Source organism: Phasianus colchicus, chromosome 2 (genome assembly GCF_987193195.1).
Source record: "Phasianus colchicus chromosome 2, bPhaCol1.hap1.1, whole genome shotgun sequence".
Classification (NCBI taxonomy): domain Eukaryota; kingdom Metazoa; phylum Chordata; class Aves; order Galliformes; family Phasianidae; genus Phasianus; species Phasianus colchicus.
Genome location: NC_143437.1, coordinates 23756742 through 23781743, shown reverse-complemented (window position 1 = coordinate 23781743; position 25002 = coordinate 23756742). Strand labels below are relative to the sequence as shown.

The 25002-nt window shown below is 39.0% G+C and overlaps 1 protein-coding gene across 2 annotated transcripts; it reads left to right on the top strand.

Annotated features, from left to right (window-relative positions):
* The first annotated feature begins 12055 nt into the window (after window positions 1–12055).
* COX7A2L (cytochrome c oxidase subunit 7A2 like) lies at window positions 12056–16919 on the top strand. 2 transcript variants are annotated; one of them, XM_031594991.2, is made up of 3 exons: window positions 12056–12385; window positions 15150–15284; window positions 16135–16919. In XM_031594991.2, the coding sequence occupies exons 1-3, from the start codon at window positions 12173–12175 to the stop codon at window positions 16276–16278; spliced, it is 492 nt and encodes a 163-aa protein (XP_031450851.1). In that variant the 5' UTR covers window positions 12056–12172; the 3' UTR covers window positions 16279–16919. The 2 variants fall into 2 exon arrangements, with proteins under 2 accessions (XP_031450851.1, XP_031450859.1); XM_031594999.2 differs by lacking the exon at window positions 15150–15284 and having other exon boundaries at window positions 12090–12385.
* The last annotated feature ends 8083 nt before the right edge of the window (window positions 16920–25002 follow it).

Genomic DNA, 25002 nt, shown 5'->3' with positions numbered 1-25002 from the left:
GAGTCCTCAGTACAAGAGAGACATGGACCTGTTGGAGTGCGTCCAGAGGAGGGCCACAGAAATGATCCAAGGGATGGAACACCTCTCCTATGAAACAGGCTGAGAGAGATGGGGCTTTTCAACCTGAGAGCAACCTGTCAGTACCTAAAGGGGGGCTGTAAGAAAGAAGGGGCTAGACTTTTTAGCAGGGACTGCTATGATAGGACAAAGAAAATAGTTTCAAACAAAAGGAGGGGAGATTTAGATTGGATGTAAGAAAAATGTATTTTATGATAAAGGGTAGTGAAGTGCTGGAACAGGTCGCCCAGAGAGGTGGTGGATGTCCTGTTCTTGGAGACTTTCAAGGTTAAGCTGGACAGGGCTCTGAGCAACCTCACTGAGATGTAGGTGTCCCTGTTCATTGCAGGGAAGTTGGACTACATGACCTTTAAAGATCCCTTCCAACTCAAACAGTTCCAGTTGATGATAATTATGGGCAACAGAAAAAATAAAAAAGAAAAGAAAAAGCAACCATGTGGTACATTTGTTATTCCAGAAGAACAATCTAGAACAATTGATTGAATTTGGCTTCAAGTTCACTGAAATATATTCATAGTTCTGGAACTACAAAGTAACAAGAAGGTCCCCTAGCGCAATGCTTGCATTGCTGTGGCTCATGATAGGAGCTAAAGGGATGAAGTAAGAAGAGATGCACTTTGGTGATTCATTAAGTGCAGCCATTTCAAGTGTACTTTCAAAAATGAACACAACTAATGTTCTTTAGAAAAAGTTTGAATATTTTAAGAGATCGGTGTATTATCAACTACTCTGGCATCAGCCCACTGCATTATTATGAAAATGAACAGACTTTTGTTTAGAACTCATGAGCATTTTTGCTTCTCACTTATTTATCAGTTTTCTATGTTTTTACATGAAATAAGTGATATGAATATGCTCTGCAAACATTTTGTTAAAAGAACTTCTGAAATATTTTGGAAGCAAAAGTTCTCTGTTTTTAATATTTTAACACATTCTTTTACAGATACTTTCAGCACTTCCATCTCCTATCAATCCAAGATGTAACCACAAATATACTGAATACCAAAAAGTAAAATAGGATTCTTGCTATCTCAGGGAACATTTAATACATTTTTTTTTTGTCATAAGAATTTCTAAAAGACTGAAGAGATTCAATAAAATCTAGAAAATCAGAAACTTCAAAAATTACATACTTTCCATTGTATATCAGAAGGTGCTGACTTCAATTTTTGTTTTTCTATTTCTTTTCATTCATATTTCATCAATACTGAAGTAGCAACTAGGAAAACAGAAGCCTGGTTTCTAAGTAATATACAGCCATGGGTCAAAATTATAATGTCGCTCCAAAACACACACACACAAAAAAAAAAAAATCCAAAAAACCGAAACCCATCATCATCCAAGACCAAAACACAACACCAAATAGGTAGCAAGATGAAAGTGCAAGCAAACAACACTGCTTTTCTCTGCAGCATGATGAACATCCCTAATTTGTTGAGTCTGGTATACTTTTAAGTACTCAAATACAATTCCTCTCCTCCTCCTCCATTTTAGAGTTGCTCACACAGGATGCAGCATTTAGAAGTTGATCATTCCTATGTTGCCAAAAAACCTTTGTCATCAGTACTGGCTGTGCCAAGATAGCACAGCTTCTCGCCATGACTTTGTTGCTAGGGTTTCATATTCCAATTGGATGTCAGTGGAATCATTTGATGGAAAGCTATGAACAAGAAAACCAAGGCAGTTTATTTGAATAGCATCCTGAATCCTTGACACGATATAAGGATGCTATTGTATAGAAACTATATAAATGTCATAGAAGAGAAACAATCCCAACAGGTTAATTTCTAAGTGCAGTCAAGCAGAGGCCCACTGAAAAGAAAATCTTCAGTAAGAAAAATTATTTCATTAAAAAATAAACTCAAATCTAAAAGTGTGGATTCCTGCCACAAAGTCTGGCTTATAGCCTTCAGATTCATATGGATTCCTTGCGTATCCCTGCCTTTGTATGCAGTGACTTCAGGCTGCATCTGCTGGGTACAAACTGAGCTTGTAGGTCACAACAGCTTTTTTAAACTACATTGCCTCAAGAGACTTAAGAATCAGATATATCTGAAAAGAAAAAAAAAAAAATAGGGATGGGCAATGAGTACAGAATTAAAGATGGTTAAGAAAAATTTTGCCTTGCTTTTAAAAAATCTGCTTGACATCTGAATTATGGAGGACAAAGGCTTGCATATGCCTGCCAGATTATTCTCAGCGAGACCAGGGACTATGAAGCTCACTGGCTTCCCTCATATAGCAGATACCATACTCAGCATCTCCATCCTGCTTGTTTCCTTAGACTTTCTCTTTTTGCCTGATCCTCAGTCAAGGAGTGTTAAGGTTAAACATTAACATCCCACAACTGAGGCACCTCTTACCTTTGCCTTCTCTTCACTTAGATTGTCCCAGTCACATTTGAAATGCTATTCAGATTAGATAGCAGAGAGCAAATATCCATTACATTTCTCTGTGTCAGCGTAGGCTAAAAAACTCTCTCCTCCTCCACAATAAGTGTCACATATAATGGGAAAGAAACAGTCATGCAAAGCAAAGCAGTAAGTCATGCGAAGCTTTTACAATGCAATACCGAATAGCCTAAATCATCCACATCCTACCCTTTGCCTACAGCTTCAGCCTGGCCCCTCACATCCTGCAGCCCATTCAAATCCACTCTCACATCTGCAGTAAAGCTCACCAACACTAGATGACCTGGCAGCTGAATAGGTATTGCCAATAGAATGTCCATGTTGCTGATTTGTAGTATCAAAAAAATAGAATATCCTGAATTTGGAAGGGACCCACAAGAATCATCAATTCCAACTCCTGGCTCCTCATAAGACCACTCAAGATTCAAAACTTATGTCTAATAGTGCTGTTAAAAGACTTCTTGAACTCTGGCAGCTCAATGCCATGACCACTGATCAAGGCAGCCTGTAACATACCCACCACCCTCTGATGCAGAACCTTTCCTTAACCTCCAGATGCCCCTCCCTTGTCTCATCTCCATGCCATTCCCTCAGGCCCTGTCACTGCCACAGAGAGGAGAGTTCACTGCTGCCCTCCACTCCCCATGAAGAGCTGCAGTCTCCATGAGCCTCCAATCAGTTCCTCTGCTCTGGGCTAAACAAACCAAGAGACCTTAGCTGCTCCTCATGCACCTTCTCCTCCAAACATTTTACCATCCTGGTAGCCCTCCTAAGAGGGACATAAAGCATGAGTATCCAAAGATTGTGGCACCCAAACTGCACCCACTGCTCGAGGTGAGACCGCCCAGTGCAGACTGGTATGGGACAACTCCTTCCCACTCCTGGCTGGCAGTGCTAGGCCTGGAGCACACCAGGTATGGTTTGGTCTTTTTGGCTGTCAGTGTACATGCTAACTCACACTCAGTATTTACCCCTTTATTTTTTGGTTTATTATTCTAAGTCATTATTTCTTCTAGGCATCTGTAAAGCAAATCAGACAAGCTTGAAACAATGCATGTCCACTGGCCTTTCCACCAGTATGCAGAAGCAATACTAGCAGCAACCAACAGCTCAGAACTTGGTATGCTTTACTTTCACTTGTTAAAGAATTCAGTTTAAGACCCAGTTGAAGAATCATTACTTTACATTCCATGGCCTGGGGGCATTTATCACTACTTAGAGGCTAGGACTGTTGTGCAAACTGAAAGAACATCACAGAGAGCTGATGGAAGGCTGATTAATGGAAAAAAAAAAAAAAAGAAAAGAAAAGAAATGGAAATAGAGGGATAGGCAGAGGTTGAAAATACTAACTCTAGCTGTGCAAAATGCTCTGAGACAATTATGAAGTCCTTTCTAAAAGCAACTCACCAAAAATTAAGAGCAGACAATACAGATGATTCCCAGACACCAAACACAATAGGGCTACACTGTGCTCTCCAGCCCTCCACCCCATCACTGTTAATGTCCTGCCATGCCCTTCCTGAGAACACTTCTCTGCTTTCCTTTGCTAGACTTTTTCAATCCAACTCCCTTCCTCTTTGATTCCTACCCTTTTCATAGCTGCCTCATTTTCTTTCTGTTACCAGCTGTACTGGCCTCTGTGCGAGTACCAAATACTTCTGAAATGGTCTGCTTTCTCATCCTGTCTATTTCTTTCTGTTTTACTGTCATCTCTGCAGGTACATCCATAAATCACTTCCTTCAAGGAACTGTGTTAAAAAGCAGTTCTGCAGTCCACTCATCTCTTGTAAGCATAATCCAGTGGAAATCTGCCTCCTTTGATAAGAAACACTTTAAACCCTTTCTTCAGGTTACACACTGTGACAATTTGTATTGCCAAATTTGTGATTTACTATTTCTCTCTAAACGTCTTGTGGAAGCGTATGCCTACAGAAGCAATCTTTCATATCACAGAGAAGAAAATCTAGCACCATCCCAGCCCATTCAGCAGCTGTCTCTTTCCATTGACTGATAATGTCTACCCAAAAAATATACGGCATCCATAGTAAGGAGATCCAAGGACTGGTCTGTGCAGGCTGTAACTCAAAACACACATAAAAGCAAACAAAGGGCTTTGACTTAAAGGCTCAGAAAAGTTACATCTCCTTTGATAAGAGTGCTGGAAATTTCCATGGACATGTGTCATCTCAGCATGGAGATCCTAGCTTTTAATCATGACAGTTGATAGACTAAACACAACCTGTTGCTGCTTACACAAGCTGAAGTTGTAGTTAGCACCATGTCAGCCAGTTTCTTGCACTTCAGGCTAATACTAACATATGCAGCAAAGTCTGCTGTGGTCAGTTCCAGAATCTGGGCTCCCAAGCAACATCCTTAGCAATTTTCTCCTGATATTCTAAAGCACAGTATACTACAAACAATCCTTACCAATTTGCTTTTCAAAAGAGAATGAAACAAAAGCTCAGCTGAATTGTCTTGGAGACCACAGCAGGGAGAAGAGAACTACAGTAGTGCATTAAGCGTTTTCACTGCTCAAAGACGACACACTGATCTGAAACAAAAGGCATTCAACGTGCATGGATGGTACATTTCAGAGTAAAAACAGGGTAAATCCATTATACAAACATGAAGTTATTTACCGGTAGTCGTAAATAAACCATAAGATCTCTATGATGTCTTCTATTTCCTCTTCACCCATCAAATATGTAAATCATATTTCATTATTTCAGATTTTTTGTAAAGACAATCAGGAAATTTTTAAGCTTTAGGGATGAAATCACTCAAAAAGGAAAAAAGTGAAAACAAATAGACAGGTATTGTTCCAAAGTCCAAACTAGTTTATGTAAGAAGCAAAGTCAGCTCTTAAATTACACTGAGCATATACAGACCTTAAGTAAAAACTTTTTAATGGTGTTTGGAGAACAGTTCTCTTGTCTATACCCATAAAATTTTTCTGTAAGGATAGAAAGTAGATCTTACTTTCAATTCATTTCTTACTGAAGCAGTGCAAACATGATGTTATAATGTAATAACCTAGTGAAAGCAAAAAAGAAAGAAAGATGGAAAGAAATTAGAGTAATATGGTTCCTTTTGTTTCAGCATAATCTCTACATTATAAGGCAAGTGCCTAGCCAATGCTGAGAGGCTTGAGTCTGTAGACTCAGATTATAGTAATATAATATTGTGTCTGGTGGCAAATTGATTTGGGATGAGCAATTTAACTGGGGTTAAAGTAGTACCACCTCCAGCAATTCTGAGGACACAGAGAATCAAGTTTCTATTCTGCCTTTGAAAAGCAAGCAACAGGAGCTCTTGTCAAAGGGACACAGGAAATCCATCAAGAAACCATAGTCCCATTGCAAAAATCTAAAAAGAGAACTAAATTGGGGATGTGAAACAATCAAGAAAACATGAATTAAAATGCAAGTAAAATCATGCTGCCAAATCTGTTTCCATACCTCCTCATCTTTTCAGCTCCCTGAAGCTACAGAGCAGGACATGGCACTCTTACTAGAAGATGCCTGCACTATGAATGCTTCTGCAAGCTCTGATATTCCCCAGCAAAAGGGAACTCAGATTTTCCCACTACAAGAGCCCAGACTCCTATATTCATTGAGCAAAATGAAAATCTTCACAAATAATTTTTACAACAGAATCAAAGCAAGACAAGTCAGACAGAGTTGGTTCGGCAAAGTTTACAGCGAAAAACCTTTAGCAGACAGGCTGTAGCACTCTAGCACTCTTCAGTCCATTTTTGCAGAGCTGCTACTGCATTTCCTTCTTTCTCTTAACTCCAGATTTTCTCAGTGTCCTCCTGCACTTTTACCAAATCTTCACAACTTCTTTCTCCTATGCAGGGAAATGCTGTTAGGGTTTTTTTTTTCATCTGCTAGGATACCCAGTTTTACATGTTCCTCTTCTGACAACAGTAAGAAAGCATAGATAGGTATACAAGAGCTGACAATGAAAATATTTTAAAAAGTAAAAATATCACTTTAACATGGCAAGACAAAGGGTGAAAGCACTAAAAACTTGCAAAAAACAAGTATATCTGAGTTACACTACCATGTGAAGAGACTACACTGGATACCTGCTTACAGATGTGAGTGAGGCTACAAGATGCTGCAGGGAAATTAACAAGTTGAGTTACAAATGTATCACAGCATAACAGATCCTGCTGCTGGCAGAATACAATCTTCAAAAACAAACATTTTTAAACCTATTCAATTTTCAAAGCTGGAGACACTGATCACATGGCAACAATCTATTTTTATTATGTTACCTCTGATGTACTAAATGATTCATAAAACAAGAACATTTTCTGTGAGAAAGATTTCTCTAGTAACCACACAATTGACATTAGTATTACTAAATTTAAGCGTGCCTTTTTATATTTTCCCTTCTTCAAAGCAGCCAAACAAAAACCCATTAGAGTACAGCCTGTTGAAAAATAATCTGAGCAAAGCTGGGCGTTCTGAGTGGGTACAGCAAGAGTTCAGTCAGCTCTCAATTGCTTTATCTCATGGCAGTACCTGGAGTTGTGTCCTAGAGGTACCAGCGGTGATTCTAGGCAGGCATCAGGATCTAGAAAATCCATCTTTACATCCCATTTTCCACAACTTACCAGGTTATGCCCCCTGTGGGAAGCAGTGCAGACAAGTGATGGAGTGAAGTGCAGAACAAAACAGTGGATGCTGAGGATTGGACATCCACACCATGTACGTTCCAGGTAGGTTTATTTCAGATTACTTCTAGACTTGGTCACTGCTGGGAAATGATAAACTAAGTTCAAGTATTTCAGAACACCATATAAGATAGGCAACTGATAATAATTAAAGTCATAAGCGTGAGTGACTTACGAGGGGGCAATAAAGTGACAGACTTATGCACTCAAATCAAGCCACTTTCTATAAATTGCCCTGTGCGTTTCCAAGACAATGGTATTTAGCTGTTAATACTGAGAAACAGCAGAGAATCTTTCATCAGCTTGACTCTATACTATTGTCTATCTGCTACATACTACACAAATTGCACAGAGTATTTTGTGGTTTTTTTTTTTGTTTGTTTGTTTTGTTTTGTTTGTTTATCTTGCTTCATTTAGAGAACTTGCTGCAATATTGCTTAAATACACAGTCATCTCTGAACTCCAGTCTACATGTATTTGCACAAGGAAAGGCTGACAAGAAGAAATGAAATACGACGACAATGCATCATCCTCCCAGTATCTACAACAAAGCTGAAAAATTAAGCATTTGCTGTGGACTGTTGGGAGATAAACACTCACAGGCTAGGGAGTGATAAAAGGGAGATGAAGGAAGATTTTGGCAACTGAGTAAAAATAAAAAATCTTGAAGATTAATTTTACCACTAGATGTTCAAAGATACAGCTCACTTCACTTGGGTGCCTATTTCACTATACATAATATTTAAAAGAAAAGACCAAATAGTTTAAGTCACTGCCACACTGAGTCTTCTCTTCTGGTCACAGAGGAAAAAAATGTATCAGAGTAGAAAAAAACAGATGTGCTTTTGAGGTGCTGTCGTCTTCATCAGTCAAAAGCAAAGTGCAAAGGATCCTGTCTCTCAGCACGGTGTTTCAAAAGTGATAAGCATTTTAAGACATAAAGAGAAGGTACAATAATTTCAAGATTACTTTCTTTAAAAGTATATATGGTGTTTAGGTAATTATTATTTTAACGACAGAGAACATGGATGTCTCACTCAGATGAAAAGCTTACCTTCAGTCCTGCAATTCAGATAATACAGGGAAAAATAAAAAGCAGAGACAACAAAGCTGGGAAAAAGAGAAAGAAATATTTACTGGAGGTCCCTACAATGCTTTTCACATCTGAAAATGGGAGAATTAAACAATATTTTGTCACTAACCTTGAACAAACAACTGCTTTCACAATTTCCAATCTGCTATTAAACATGCAACACAATTGCAAAGGAACAGACTACTAAAAGCATAACTTATTGCCCCAGAAGCTTTATTCAAGCACTGGGCTTTACAAGAATTAGATCACCCTGCTCTTGTGAGGCCCCATCTGGAATTCTGCATCCAAGTGTGGAGCCCCCAGTACAAAAAAGACAAGGAGCTGTTGGAGAGGGTCCAGAGGAGAGCCATGAAGATGATCAGGGAGCTGGAGCACCTTCCCTATGAAGACAGGCTGAGGGAGCTGGGCTTGTTCAGCCTGGAGAAAAGAAGGTTGCGGGGTGACCTCACTGCAGCATTTCAAAACCTGAAGGGAGCCTACAGAGGGGAGGGGAATCAACTCTTTGAGAGGGTTGATAACAATAGCATGAGGGGAAATGGTTTTAAATTGAGGGAGGGAAGATTTAGGTTGGATGTCAGGGGGAAGTTCTTTACATAGAGAGTGGTGAGGTGCTGGAACAGGCTGCCCAGAGAGGCTGTGGATGCCCTGTCCCTGGAGGTGTTCAAGGCCAGATTGGATGGGGCCCTGGGCAGCCTGGTTTAGCATCAAATGGGGAGGTTGGTGGCCCTGCATGTGGCAGGGGGTTGGAGATTCATGGTCCTTGAGGTCCCTTCCAACCCTGGCCATTCTGTGATTCTGCGATCACCAAGTTTTCAATTCCTTACTTATCTTTTTGAGTTAAGTTCTGTCTCAAAACCCGAAAAGAATCTTACATGACAAGAGATAGATTCCCCTAAATGAAATTCAACACCTTTAAGATGATTCCTCATTCATACACTATAGCCAACACAATGTCATTTTTGCCAAAATTGCTACTTGTACTATGTTTTTCTCAAGCAGAAGCCCCACAAGAAGACACAAAAGTGAAATAAATTGTTTCTAAACTCACATAGAAGATAAATAGCTCTCTGCTTATATACCTCATGAGGAAAAAAAAAAAACAAAAAAAAACCACAAGAATTTTTCTACAAGAAAGGCACAAAAAATGCGGTTAAATTTATACTCGTAACTACATGAATAGTTTTACAATTAAAAGCTATTTTAATCAATTTTCAACATTGTTAAGTCTGTTGAAGGGAACTCTTTCAGCTAATAACAGTATTTCCAAGAGTCATCCGTGATGTATCCAGTAAATTGAGCAATAAAGCATCAATAAGTTCAGGTAGCTTTTATAAACAGTCACTACTTGAAATTACCATTCTGTGCATAGGATTTATTTCTTACAGTTGATATAATGATTCAGACAACATGTTTACAATGTCACAGTCTCTTACATTAATAGAGTTTGGTGATCATCATCTAGTTCGGAGGTTTGTATATATTACACATATACACACACAGATACACAAGGCAAACATTAAACAAATCCAATCTAGTACTTTTAAAAAATGAGTACTGCATAAACAAAGCATAAGTGCACACAGCAATTTTATGTTCTAAATCCACCCACACAGTTGTTCTCAGGAATTCAAGGACAGATCTGCATGGGCAGATTCACAGAATTTGAGTTGCAGACATCTGTGCTGAAATATTGATCAGCATACGAGGGTGTCGTTCATTAAGCAATTGAATAAGGTCTCGGTTTTTTATTTATTTTATCCTCAAATTGAAAATAAAAACACAATTTCATCAACAAAAAACCCAGAGTAACCTCAAGGTACTCTGCTTCCTCCATTTACTCCCCAAAATCTATTCCCCTAGAGGCATAACCTTAAATTTGCATGTATGAAATCAGCTATTTTAAAAAATCCTGGAAAAATAAATGGAAAAGATTAAACTACAGCATAGCTTGTAGACCAGTATTTTCTTCAGCTTCTGCCAATATCACTCCACAGATGAAGGTAAAACAGCCCTAACAGACTGACTGTAGTTATCAGTTTCCACGAATTGCTCATCTCACTGCTTAGAAGCTAGAATTCAGCTTAAAGTCTGATGCAGGAACTCTCTTCCTGCCGGGACATTTTGTTTACATTAGCAGTGCATACTTCCATGGTTCACAGAAATCGCCCATCCTCCTCTAACCCTGCTAGGGAGAGTGGCCTTTTTTTTTATCCCCAGTTACTTCCTATAGCAGTAGTTTTACAATCTAATTCCATATCCTGTTAGCAAGTCTGATAAGCAAACATCTACAGACTAAAAGAAAGTTGGACCAAGAGGCTAAAGCACAAATAATTTTCTTTCTTTAATGGGAAAGGCTTCATATTATCCTTTATTTTATTTTCCTTTTCAGGGAATATTTCTGTGCTTTTGTGTTATGAGGACAACGGAAGCTCCAACTGTAATTAATTTTAATTGTCCTCCTATGTATCTCTTTTGCAAGGCAAAGAATTCCCAACCTTCCATTTTTCTGAGCTAAAACAAGAGACAGCCCCTAGGTTTATGTTTCAACAGCTCACTTGTAAGGATTATAACTCAAATTAGCTAACTGAAAAAAGTGATGCATTTGCACATTTTTCATTTCCTTCTCAGAGCTCCTTTCTGTAGCTTTCAGTCAATACTGAACATTTCAAAAAACTGGACTCAAGAAAGCAAAGAAAGTGGCATCATCTCCATATGTGGGTGCCACAAGATTCTTCTCCAAGATTCTGTATGCGTTCACACTGGAACAAAATGTAGAGGAATGAGATGTGACACAACTTTAGCAAAAGAGCTTGCAAAGCAAACCTATTTGTCTTCACAAATTCTGAAAGAGCAGGGCAGGGGGAGCTATGGTGCACATGCAGAAAATCAGGCCCCAGGAAAGGGTCTGCAGCAGTCACAGTACAAACCAGCTCTAATGGACATCAACAGATTGAAACAGTTTGCATAAAAAACATAGCAATGATTCCATTCTAAAAGAACACACATATCCTATCTTCAGCATCTTTGTTCTCTTACAAGCAGATTTGCAGTCAAGCTCATCTTCCAGTTTCGTTTTACCAGAAATAAGCAGAATTCTGAGCTGCAAAATCCCTTCTACCAAAAAAAATAAAAAATAAATAAAATAAAAATACAGCCCTCATTCCAATTCATTAATACTTCCTAGTCTTTAAAGCTACAGGGATTTCACAATTCTTCCTGTAACATTTACAAAATGCTTTCATAAATCTCCTACCTACTGAGCAAATAACGCAGCACTGCTGGTTAATGCCCCTGATACCGTCAGTAATGTTTTGTGTCACACTTGCAGCATCCTCCTGGCTCCCAAGAGGACAGCAGAGATGGACCTAGTGGAACAGCACCCTTCCTGGTGAGGACATCTCCTCAGAGGCACATCTGGTGCCGCAGGGACTGCGCTCTGTGATTACTGCACCCACGGGGCACCTGCAGTCCCACACAGCTCAATCACCACGAAGCATTACCACTGGAACATCTTTTATTATGCGGAGTCAGCCTAGGGCAGACAATTCGCAGGGCAAAAGCATTTGCGCTGTGAGACGCGGATAACAGCAGCAAGCTTTCAGTACCGAGAAGCTGAGAGCAAACTGCCCCACACCCGCACGAAGCAGACACAGGGCACGGTTTGTGGAGCGGAGCCGCCTTCGCTCGACCTCTTTCACCTCGAGACCGCCGCCCGCCCGACAGACGCCCGCCCGCAGCCGCTGCGCGTGCGCAGAGCTGCCCGCCTCCGCTCAGGGCGCCTTCCCCGTGCCTGACGGCCGCCGCCTGCCCGGCTCCGGGGCGGCACGCAGCGCACCGAGTCTGGTGTTGCCGCGCGCGCGGGCCTCGCTCTGTTCTCACTCCTTCGGCTTCTCCTCCGGGCGCTGCATGCAGGCGCTCGCTGCGGACACCCGTGGGCCCTCGCGCGTCCGGGCGGCGTCCAGGAGGCGGCGGGGTCCTTCCACGCCGGCGGGGTCCTTCCGCGCCGCGCGTCGCCGCCGGTGGGTCGTGAGAGCTCGCGTGCCCACCATGTACTACAAGTTCAACGGCTTCACGCAGCGCCTCGTCGGGGCTGCGGCCTCCGCCGCCTACAACCCGCAGGTAACAGCGCTGCCGCCGCCGCCCTAAGCGCCGTGGCGGCCGTGACCTTCGCTGCCCTCGTCCGCCTGTGGCGGGAGGCGAGGCCCGGAGCCCTGCAGGCGGTGCGGGGTAGCGGCTGGCAGCTGAGCAGCGCTGCGCTCGTCCGCCTCTCTGGTCCGTGCATGCGGAGAATGCAGCTACTGAAAGCGTCACAACCTTTGTTTCAGAGACTAGGCGGATATAGCAGTTTGCTTACAGGAAGATTAAGAAAATTAAAGCAGCCATTCTTTTGCACGATGCTTACTCATTACTTCAGAAAGGCTTTTGCTGACAGTAACATAGCTGCTTGTACTAACAAAAAATCCCTTAGCTTGAGACCTGTACCGTTCTTTCTCTCTTAGTCGTAGCATTCTTAAAAGTCTTCATTTTGCACTTATTCAAATTACGTAACACAGCATGAATAATTCAGCCCAGTTGAATAAATGGAACTTTTTCAGTCAGTGCGGGTGAGGAGTCAGGTTAAAAATTGCTGCTTCTATTTAAGAGGTTAATGACTGCCATGACCATTACATATACAGTACAAAGTGTTCACTCAGACAACGGGCTTATATTCAAAACAGTAGTAATGGGACCATTTGCAAATGCTCATCTAATCTTACCTGATAGCTTTTACCTAGTTCTTCAAGTCTGGCCGTAGCCTGAGTAGAAATTTTGTCACGCTGCTCCATTTTCAGCTGATACACCTTACTTTGCTTGTACCTACTAAAAACAATAAAAAATAATTAAAAAAAAAATCCACTAACCACAGATCATCTAACTAGGGTGAGTCGCTCGGACTTGGTTGAGAAACTTGATGTTTAACCTTTCATACTGTAGATCAGAATCACTTAAGTCTGCTATTGCAATGCCACCATCGCTTTACATGATCCAGTCAAAAAGCATTCTTGTGTTAATGATAGCAAACAGATTTAACCTCATACATACAAGGTATCATCTGCTGTGAAGAACCTGCTATTCATGTGAAAAGTGTCTAGGTTCAGTAAGTTCATAAGAATTACTTCAGTTTATGTTTTAAAATAGTATTTCTCAACTTCCTTTCCAGTTTTCCCTTTTTATTTTGGTCCTTACCTCGGTCTTCTATATTTTCTCATTCTGTGATTCAGATTTGCCAATTTCCCTAACATATGTAAACTTAAGCGTGGTGCTATTTCTATTAAGTTCTGCTCCTAATCTTTAACTCTTTTGTGCTGTCAGGAAAATGTAAATCTGCCTTGGGATTCACGCTAGCAAAGCAAACAGCTGTACAGAAAATAACATGCCTGGTCTACAGGTATGTAGGCATAAAATAATACAAGTCTGACTTCACAAACTACAGAATCATAGAGGTTGGAAGGGAGCACTGGAGATCATCTAGTCCAACCCCCCTGATATAGTAGATTTTCTATAGTAGGTTGCACAGGAAAGCATTCAGGTGTGTATTGAATATCTACAGAGAATGGGACTCCACAGCCTCTCTGGGCAGCTTGTTCCCATGCTCTGTCACTTTCAAACAAATTTTTCTTCGTGTTCAGATAGAACTTCCTGTGTTCCAGTTTTTGCCTGTTGCCTCTTGTTATGTTGCTGGGCACCACTGAAAAGAGCCTGGTCCCATCCACTTGACACCTACCTGTTAGGTATTTATAAGCATTGATAAGATCCCCTCTCAGTCTTCTCCAGGATAAGCAGTTTCAGGTCTCAGCTCAAAATATTGTTCAATTTGTTAAATATTGAATGTATCATGTAGACCTTTGAGCAGAAACTACAATTCCAGGTGCAGCCTTAGCTACATACTAACACAGATCACTATGAAGATCAATTACTCCTATTTGAAGTTTAACACAAGCAGGTTAACACAATAGTGTTATGTCTTTTTTTATGGCAAGTTAGAAAAAAACAAACACAGTTGTTTCAGGAGTTATAATGTAAAACATCAGTGTCATGTGCTGAACTCTAATGGCTAAATATAACAATAAAGGTAAGGAGGCCACCTCATGACTGCAATGACTATGTACACTTAAAATTTAAGTGTACATCGAACTGGATTACGTAGGTTTTATCTCAGAGTACAGCCATCTGAACTGAAAGGCAGTTAAATTGTGCTGCCTTATAAGAAGTACATGAGGGTTGAAAAGCTGCAGCAGTATACAAATTAAGGTGTGTTGTTAGACTTATGTAAAACAGCCACCAATTCAGGGCTTCTTAAGTGCCCTCAAACACCTAGCCTGCATCTCCCTCGCATTTTTTTTCCCCTCTCATTTTCTTTTTCCTTTCCCTTCTCTCTTTCTCCAACCCATGCATTCCAATTATTTAAGGCTAAATTATATAGCAACTGCTTGGAACATGTGGGAGGAAGAATTAGAAGTCTCCTCGCTCAATCTGACCCAAGTTTTGGGGATTCCCTGCTCCCAGTCCTATTGCTGATAGGACCTGGGTACTCTATGCAAAAACAGAATGACTTGGGCCAAGTACCAGCCCAGAAAAGCTTATGATAGCTATAGATTTGTCATTTAAAAAAAAAAAAAAAAAAGTTTCTGTTATCCTTGCTAAGTCCAAAGTTGTAGCTAAGAATGTCTTTTATTTTCACTTTTTTTTTTTTGTTTTGTTTCGTTTAAACCATGGGTCTTCATACCAAATATATATTTTTGTAATGTATCCTTGTAATGACTGGCAGTGTGCCTGCCTAGCATGACAACTGGTACATTTACAAGTATTGTATACCTTTATATTTTAATCTTTATTTATGCAGGGACTCAAACCAATAGTTTCTACTGAATCCCCAGCTCTGGTTTTTGGGACAACAACTAAACTTGCTTCAGATTTACCAGCAACTGATTCTTTCTTGGGTAAAAACCAGGTGCCAGACCTACAGAAACTTTTTCAGGTAATGACAACTTTGAGAGTAAATTACAGAAAATGAAAGAGTGAACCATATCTTGCTCTATTTTAACGTGGCTGACCACTTCCATCATTCCACAATGCTTAAAATTTTCTAGTTAAGGAAGTATAGTATAACTTGTATTTCTTCCTCAACCTTGCGTGGGGAATAAATACAGAAACTGAAAAGCCTAGTAAGTTTATCTTTTCATTTGCTTCAAAAAATGTTTATTTGACTAGTGGAAGCACTTTACATCTGGAATCCAAGCATATGACTGCAAGTAGAACAGGAGGAGCAAAGCAAATAGTTGTTTTGTGTATAATAATTTGAATATTACAGATTCTGTTGTTAATGCAGTGTTAAAAAAAAAAGCACAGTAAGGTTTTCAAAGCCAGTTTGTTAGCTATGCAATTTCTAAGTGTACTGGATCTTCTCATAAAATATTTTTTTTTCTCTTGTTGGTAATAAAAACATCAAAAATGTGCTTTATAACGTACCCTTTTCTCTTTCATGCCACTTGCATTTGGAATATATCAGTCTGACTCGGTGAATAACCTTTTCTACATAACTTTCCACATTCTTTTGTTAGTGACATTTTTCTCACCCAGGTCCTCTTTAGAAATATTTCACAATATATTTTTTTCTGCCTGCATTTAATGGCTTTAACTAATACAATTAACTTGCTTTGCATTCATCTTGCTAAATGAAAAGCACTTAGTATATCTGATTGTATGTAACCTATCAGAGGAGAGGTTTTCCTTAGGAAAGTCTCTTAGTTCACCTGAGGTATCTTGTTCATTGTGTCTTCTGTATGAGTGTTTATTTCATTCTATTTATTTCTAAACTCTTCCCACAGAAAGCAGATGGGCTGCCTGTACACCTGAAACGAGGAGTTCCGGATAAGCTGCTTTATCGGACCACTATGGCTCTCACAATAGGCGGGACTATCTACTGTCTAGTGGCACTGTACATGGCCTCACAACCAAGAAGCCAAAAGTAGACGAACCATAACTCACAGGACTTAATTCTTTGAAAGACTTCCTGCGTGTTTCTCCTGCTTCTTAATTCTGTGATCATTTAATGTTCATCTTTTCAGATCAAATTTCTTGGGGAAAGATGTTTTTAAATTGGTTGCCTTATGTGTTCTAGAAATTAATATAAACAATGACTTTAAGTCATCATCTTACTTACGGTTGCAGCTCAGCATTTATTGTCTTGCAGGAATGTATGAAGTTGGAGAAGGTTGAATTTCTCCTTCTTTTCCCCACTCAGCTTCAATAATGTTGGAGACAGGACAGAAGTACCACTTTCTGGACTAGGCTCCACATTCCTTAGAGGGAGCTTGCTGCTAGTTTCCAAAAGAGTAAAAGAAAATCATTTAATTATTATGACATACACAGCTCATTTTACATAAGCAGGGGGCAGTGGAACTTCTCTAAATGCTGGCATATCATTAAATACTTGTACCTCTGATGGTAGGGCAAATAGCTTATCTCCTTGGAACTTGTAAACTGGATTTATTTCATGTGAACATCACGGTATGCAGCAGTATTGTAGCATCAGTTATACCAGTTTTTGGACTTTTCATTTGTCAGATGCTCTCATGCATAAAAATAAATACATGAGTAATAAAATAGACAAGTCTTGAATGTTTCATACCATTTCAGCTGTCCTGGTAGTACTGGTAACTGTTATTCAGGTTTAACTTATAGATCACAAACCAGAAAATTGGTTGATCTACCTTACCGTAATCTTTTAGAGATGTTAACCCTCTTAAAAACCTGCCTTGGAATTCAGTCATTGTTTTAATTATGTGTTTTAGAGAAACAGGTCACTGCATTTCATAGCTCAGCTGTGTATTCTTTCCAGCACATGCACAAATGTATGTACATATAGGTACTGTCCCTAACACAAGAAGGACACAGAGCTGTTGGAGCAGATCCAGAAGAGGTCCATGAAGATGATCGGAGAGCTGAAACATCTCTTCTATGGAAAGCCTCCAGGGAGACCTCAGTGTAGCCTTCCAGAGCTTAAAAGGAGCTTATAGGCAAGAAGCAGACCAACTTTTTACACAGGCAGATAGCAATAAAACAAGGGGGAATGATTTAAAACTAGAAGAGGGTAGGTTTAGACTTGATGTTAGAAAATTTTTCACTCAGAGTGGTGAGGTGCTGGAACAGGCTGTCCACAGAAGCTGTGAATGCTCTGTCCCTGAAGGGGATCAAGGCCAGGTTGGATGTGGCTGTAGGCAGTCTTTGCTGCGGGGAGGAGGTGAGGGGGGGAGCAGCCATGCCAAAAGCAAGTGATTGGAATTAGAGTCCCTTCCAATCCATGCTATTCTCTGGTTTTATGACATATGAGCATCAATGTCCTTTTCTGTGTGGGTGAAGGTGAAACTAATAAAACTTTTGTTTTTTTCCCCTGTAATATCATAGCCTTGAATCACAAGTTTTACATAAGTCCTTTCAAAAGGTATCCTCTAATTTGATAGATTCTGCTCTAATTTACAAACAGAATATTCACTTCCAATCACTCAGGCAACGAGTCTGAATAAGCATTGGCCTCTGTGAGGATTCGTCTCTCAGAAAGGTGAAGAAAAAACGTAAATAAGCAAAACCAAAATTAAGCAAAACGATTGATAAAGGAACATGAGATTTCCATTAGATCACTCTTTTACTAAAAGAACTGATCTGTTTTGTAGTTAAGTTATACTATAATACTATATACTAATACTATACTACACCTTGTTACTCTTTCACAGGAAAGAAAATAGTTGCTTGTATTGTGATCTCAGATTTCAGTCAATGCTGGTACTTCAAGAATGGAGAGATGAGTTTACTAAATAAGAAAATTGTAAGGATAGCAATACTCAAAGAATTATATAATGTTGTTCTCCATGAACTGGCAGCGATGTTGCCTCAACTAAAAATATATTCTGTCTTCAGTAATACATGCTTCCATAGCACTAAGAATCTTAAGTAAGCTGCTAAACTTTTCTTTTTTGTAAGAGTAATTAAATAAATAAAGCAGCAGGGAGGTCATTGTCTTTCCTGCATATCATATATTAAGAACTCCCCTACAATCCTTCTAATAAAGGATACTTTGCAAACAAACTTCATACATAAATTTCCACGAGGATGAGTTTCTGCTTTCCATTTGTTGCTACAGTAGATGTGGATAAATTAACTGACCTGTTATCCCATAGCATATTAACCAGGTGCAATAGTTGTCCAATTACTTGTGGAAAGAACAACAGAGACATATGTCGCTCACCTTCATATTTATTTTGAAGGGAACTCAGCTAGAATATTGGGTTTATATTACAATAGCAGTCTTGGCTGGACCTATGGATATCAAAATAGTCTGATTCTCCTTTGTCTAGCTTTTTCCAATTCACTGTGAGATTTAGCACGTGTGCTAAACTGAAAATACTGTAAAACTTTGCAGATAACCAGATACTAGATAATGCATTGTTTTATTATAAACACTACAGGTTCTGAAAAATTTTTACTTTTTCTTTCTCACACAAAAAAAAGCATGATGGAGCTGAATCAGGATGTGAATGCTCCTTCAGTTTGTCAGATCCAATCCGTACTTGAGTTGGAGTTTAAAGAGTAAAGTGTTACCAGCTGTCAGTAAGAGCAAAGTGCATATCTATTCTCACAACAAAGCACTCTGAAGAAGAAAAAAACTTGGAAGCTGCAGCCAGAGGGTTAGAATATAGAAGTAAAAATCCTGCCTCAGTTCTCAATTAGTTTTGAGATTATCATAAAAAAATTTCAACATGATAAATCCTTTTTATTCCTAAGAAGAACAACATAAAACAACAACAAACTGTTGAATACCTACTTTAAAATATTTGAATGCCACAGACCTTATGAGGATTGAGAGGATTTAAGTGCTTTGAATTGTACTTTATGATAGAGGGACCTAATCTTCTTATACTGAAGTCCTCAAGAACACACACTTAAATAATCTCTCTCCCTGGCCAGATGCCAAACAAGGACTTAAGTAAGGAAAACAAGTAAGGAAAATGATGAGTGAGTGTTGGTATCAAGAAGGCTACTTCATTCCCACAAATAAGAATCAGAATTGGATAACACAAATTTCACTCTTCTTAAAAAAAAAAAGTAGTACTTTTTGGTTGTACCTCAAAATTTACACACCATATCAGCAGCAAGGTCCAAGAAAACAGGTTGCATTTTTTAAGTGATAGCTTCTACCCAGATGCTTTGGCTTGAATACAGAGCAGAGAATAAATTGTAGTAAACTCTTATATTCCATGGAGCTGGGGTTGGAAGGGAAAACAGCTGAGATTTACAATACTCAGGAATAAAATTATCTCATGATAATCATTCATCCCCATGACATTATCCTATGGTTGAGAGACCATCTTTTCCTTCTTAAATGATCTCTCTGGCAGCCTGGATTCAATAGTTATATCTTTGTAATGCTTTTTAAATAAGATCTCTCTCCCTTATTTTATGTGGGTGTTCTGGAATAAATGCACTTGAGAAGATGTTGATAGTATGCAAGTATGTCTTCCAGCAGCTTTAAAAATAAGAGTATGCTAAGGAGAGGATTCCTTCCCAATATTATAGCATGACCATGTCATCTCAACAGATCTTTGCCTCAACATTTTAAATTGTCAATAACCTGATTATTTCAAGGTTAAATCATTAATTGGTCTTCCTTTAAAGCATAGGTGTCCAAACTTTTGGCTTACTTGAGCTGCACTAAGTGAAGAGGAATTGTCTTAGGCCTCATAAAATACATAATATATGTAACTAAGAAAACTTTTTTCTTTTTTTTAGCTGTTTTTTTTTTTTTTTTAAACTGTTTTGCAGCTGAGAATTCCTTCTATCAAACAGTGTTATTGTGCTCTATGTAGCTGATGTCATTTCCACAGAAATAAATAGGAGGTGTTACTTTCAGAGCAACCTACATTGCTAAGTCAGCAGTTCACATCTGCTTTAGCTATGCAGGTGAATCCCTTCCCACATTGGCAAGTCTTTGAAGAAGCCATTACACTGCTGTACAGACGTAGGGGCAGCAAAAGACTTGCTGCTTCCAGGCACCTCACTGTCTGTCTCAGAGAAGCGCAGGAAATATTTTATTTCCTGCAATATTCTTACAGTTACGTTATCTCAAATGTGTATCATAGTCTTTTTTTTTCTTTCTTTCTTCTTTTTAAAAATATCTTCCATATAATGCAGTCATACACATCAACCTTGCTTCTAATCGCTCTATGTGTTTACGATCTGATGCTAGCTCAGACCCGAACAGCATCACAGGATACCTTGGGTTGGAAGAGACCACAAGGATCATCGAATCCAAATCCCAGCTCCATGCAGCACTACTCAACAGTTGAACCCTATGTCTGAGAGTTTTGTCCAGATGCTCCTTGAACTCCAGCAGCTCTGGGCTGTGCCCACCATTCTCTCATGCAGAGCCTGCCCCTCTCCTGGCACAGCTCCATGCCGTTCCCTTGAGCCCTGTCGCTGTCACACAGAGCAGAGCTCAGCGCTGCCCTCCGCTCCCTGTGAGGAGCTGCAGCTGCTATCAGGCCTCCCCTCACTTCCTCTGCTCTGGGCTGAGCAAACCCAGGGACCTCACCTGTTCCTCATACTTCTTGCCCTCTAGACTCTTCATAGCACTCTTTCTGACACTTTCTGATAGTTTTATGTCCTTCTTACACCGTATCACCCAAATCCACACCCACTGCTGGAGGTGAGGCTGCACAGCGCAGAGCAGAACGGGGCAACCTCTTCCCTCACCTGAAACCAAGGGAGAAAAACTAATGAGCAACTCCTTCTTGTTAAACTTAGTACTGCATAAATATAATAAAAATAGTTGGTCTTCTAATTGGAACTGATGAAATAAAGCTGATATTCACAACAAAACACACACAAGCACACTCATCATTAACAGTGTCACCCAGCAGAATTTACTGGAGTTGAGACTTCTTTTCAGGCTCTTATGAAACAACAGCAAAACCTTATTTTGCAATAAAGCAGTCTGAAGTCTACGCAGGATAACCAAGATGTGGAAAAAACAACAGTTTCCAGTGCTGTGATCTTAAAACCTCTGTTAAGAAGCGTTCTTTAAAAACACAATGAACACATCATTTCTGGCAAGCTTGAAATTAGATTCCCTGATTTCTCAGAATTTCACCTTGAGGCCTTTCTAAAGCCCCACAAAACAGTTTTCCATAGCAAGCCTGTTAGACAAAAGTCTGGACTTCTGTGTAGACATACTCCTAGTTATGCAGAAACTGGTAAATAACGCCTAATAGATCTGTCTACAGAGAATCTGTATTTGATTCCTCCAGTACAAAACATGAATATTTTACTAACGCACCATTTTCTAAGTGTGACAATATTACAGTGATTGAATAATTCAGAGCAGTATGTAACCTAAAGAAATTTCTCATTTGTACATGGCACATTTTTACTTTCACTGACCAACAGATTGTGAGAAAACCTATGTAAAACAATTTCCTGTATTTCAGACTCAAATCCCACATTCTTTATTTGAATCATGGGATAAACCAATCCATGTAAAAATTAGAAGAAAATCTATCAGAAGCAGTGTTAACCTCAGCCTTCCCCTCTCCCTGGCTTGCTGCTCCTCCTTTCCAGGAATGGATGTTAGTGTCTGTGCTTTTCCTGCCACTCTTTCTGGGAATAGGAAGCAACAAGCCAACAATGCTGATGGTATGACCTTTCTTACTCATAGAATGAGGGAGGTAGGGTGGCAATAGGACAGTTATTTCTATGACATCAATTACTTTCTTTTATAGATGCAACTAAACAGCAAGACTGCAGTTTTGTCTGAAATTTTAGTGCCTCACATGCCTGATTTGTCTAAGGAGGAGGGGATGAATACTCTGGCTGGTCAAATAGTAAGTCTCACTACCATAGTTGGCACTCAGGTACAAGTGATAGAAGAACTTTGTGAAAAGTTTTAACAAGCATTTTTCAGTTAATGGCTTTGTTTTGTGAAAAATTTCAAGGATCCTAAATACTGTCATTTTTTAGAGTCAGCTTTGTCAGCACAAAGTGTTTGGCCAGAACTGGAAGAACCCTGCCAGGTTGCCATCTTTCAGATGGATCCTCTCTTCTGGGAGGATCAGAACAAGGTGCTAGTTCATTTTCTGGTTGTATTTCCATACTCTTCACTATTTTATTAAAAAAAATTATGTTTGTTCAGATTTGCTTAGCAATCTCCCCCAGTTTAACTCCTACTGGCAAAATCTAAGCCACAGTGGGTACGTACATATGAAAGACATTCTTTATATTTCTGTTGCAATGGTCTATTATACAAACATCCAAAGTTAAGTTCAAGGGCATTAGAAAATTAAAAAAACCAACAAACAAAACACCAAAAGAAGTTCCTGCCCATTTTCACAGATTATGATGGAAATTACCTATAGGTTACAACACTATCATACTCACCAACCCTCAATATTTCTCATTTTATCCATCCTGATCAGAAAGATCAAGTTGCAGAGAGCAATTACTTTTTTATGAAGTGGTTTGCAATAGGCCACATGTCTGCAGCTCCAGACAGGGCTCATGCTGACGTCAATGGAAGTTCTAAATGTGAATATGACAATATATATGACCCAGTTTTATGCTCTTCTGGGAGTGAAAAGTTAACAGGATGCAGAGCGTAGATCAAACTATAAAGGAATTATACAAAAATAGTCCTTTTGCTATCTAAAGTATCCAACATAGATCTATGAGGTCATACCTGCATAGTGAAACAATGCAGTCCTGATTGTCAAGTCTGCTAAAGTGTTGTAGAATGGAAAGTGGTGTGTTCAGTAAATGGTAGACTGTGAGTCTACCATATGCAGACAATGCTTCTATCAAACACTATGGTCACATCTGAGGAAACAAAGGGAAAAATCAACACCCCAAACACTGAAAAGGGCAATTTCTAATTGGACACTCTGGAATAATTGAAAAAGTATATTAGCTTTCCTAGATTTACTCAGAATCTGCCTTTATCTCATACAAAGTCAGTTGTGCATTACAAGATGTAGTAGTATTTTTTTTAACAGTGATGGCAACTGTAAGCATCTTCATGGTTGTGTTTGTGGTAAACAACTGGGTTCTGTGGGCTGGAAGAGTCTGTCAGATCTCACAGCCTGAATGGCCATGAGATGTCATCTTATAATGTTTTTTTTTTTTTGTTTTTGTTGAATGTAGGCCAAGCTCTGGTATTTATTTCAATAGCTCAATTTTTTATTTTTTTTTTTTCTCCATTTAGAGTTCAACCCAAATGTGATTTATTCTATTAATCCTTCATTAATAATATTTGGTTAGGCCCGAACTATGAAGGTTATTTTAATACAGTAATGAAAGGTTTGAAATGTATTTCACATCATGCACAAGAGGACTGGGGAAATAAAAGAGGCCTAGTTCTCAATTTATCAGCTGTAATTGTAATATCTGTTCAAAATAAACTTAGGATAATAACATTTTAATTCAGTAAGAAAAATCCTCATTGATTTCTATTTCAAGTTGAGCTTAAAACAGTCCATTCATCTTGAAACAAAATATTCTGCTCTCAGGTAATTTAACCTTCAAAAGTTAACTTAAAAATAGAAAAAAGTAAATGCTTTAAATGACATACATAAAACACACACACAAAAAAAACCCCAAACAATTTATGGAATAAGTCCATCACATTAAATCACATTCAATATTTCTTACTGTTCTTTTCTTTCTTGTGCAGATGAAACCTTTCATTGAGTTTACCCCAAGACTGGACAACTTTCAGCTTTCACCGAGATGAACTCTAACAGAAGATTTAAAAAAAAACAAAAAACAATAAAATTTATCTGGCTCTAGTGCAAATGCCTTAAGGGTGTTTTAATGTGCATTTATCTTTCACAGGGCTGAATCAGTAGAGTGCATGCGCTAGAATAAAAGATGCAGTACAGAAGAAAAGAGGGAAGAAAGACAAAGGCTAATCTGAAGGCTAATTTAGCATAGTGAGGACTGAAAAAAAAAAAAATATGAAGGAAAAAATAGTGTGGTTTTATAGCAAAACAGACTTCAATAAGACTAGACTAGTACACATGAGTTGAAATCCAGACTCCACTTCTTAGAAAAGAAATAGAAAGGAGCATTCAAAGAGCAGAAGAGAAAAATGATGGCAATGTGAATTTCCCTCCAGTGTTTCCCCAGCATGTCCAAGCTGTCACAAAGAAAAATTATCCAAACAGTTCAATTAGAACCAACACAAATAACTGCATTTGTGATGGAAACGTTCATCTGTGAGTTGAAAGAAGAAGGCAGACCTTCCATAACAGACCATTAAAAGCTTTGTATGAACAGAAGCTTGTTTCTTTTCAAAGGCAATGAGGGCATTGAGACATCGCAGTGAAGAGGGCTGTTTATTTGTGTTTCTCAAACATAGGCTGAGACTATAGACCTCAAAATGAAGAAGTCTGTTGATGAACACTTGAAAACAAGCCTAATTTGTACACTATTTTGTGGAACTTTAATGAAGTAGAAAACTGAAGAGTTTAATAACATAACATAGAATAGTGCTTTCTGTCTCGAACTTACAACTTGATTATTAATTAAAGTAACTATACTGCTTCTTCTAGCTAGAATGATTTGGAAATAATTTCTGGTTGATTGACCTCTGTGTTTTACCCTAGCTATTGAATTTTAATGTTGCAATGTTTCATGTAAATATGTTTTTG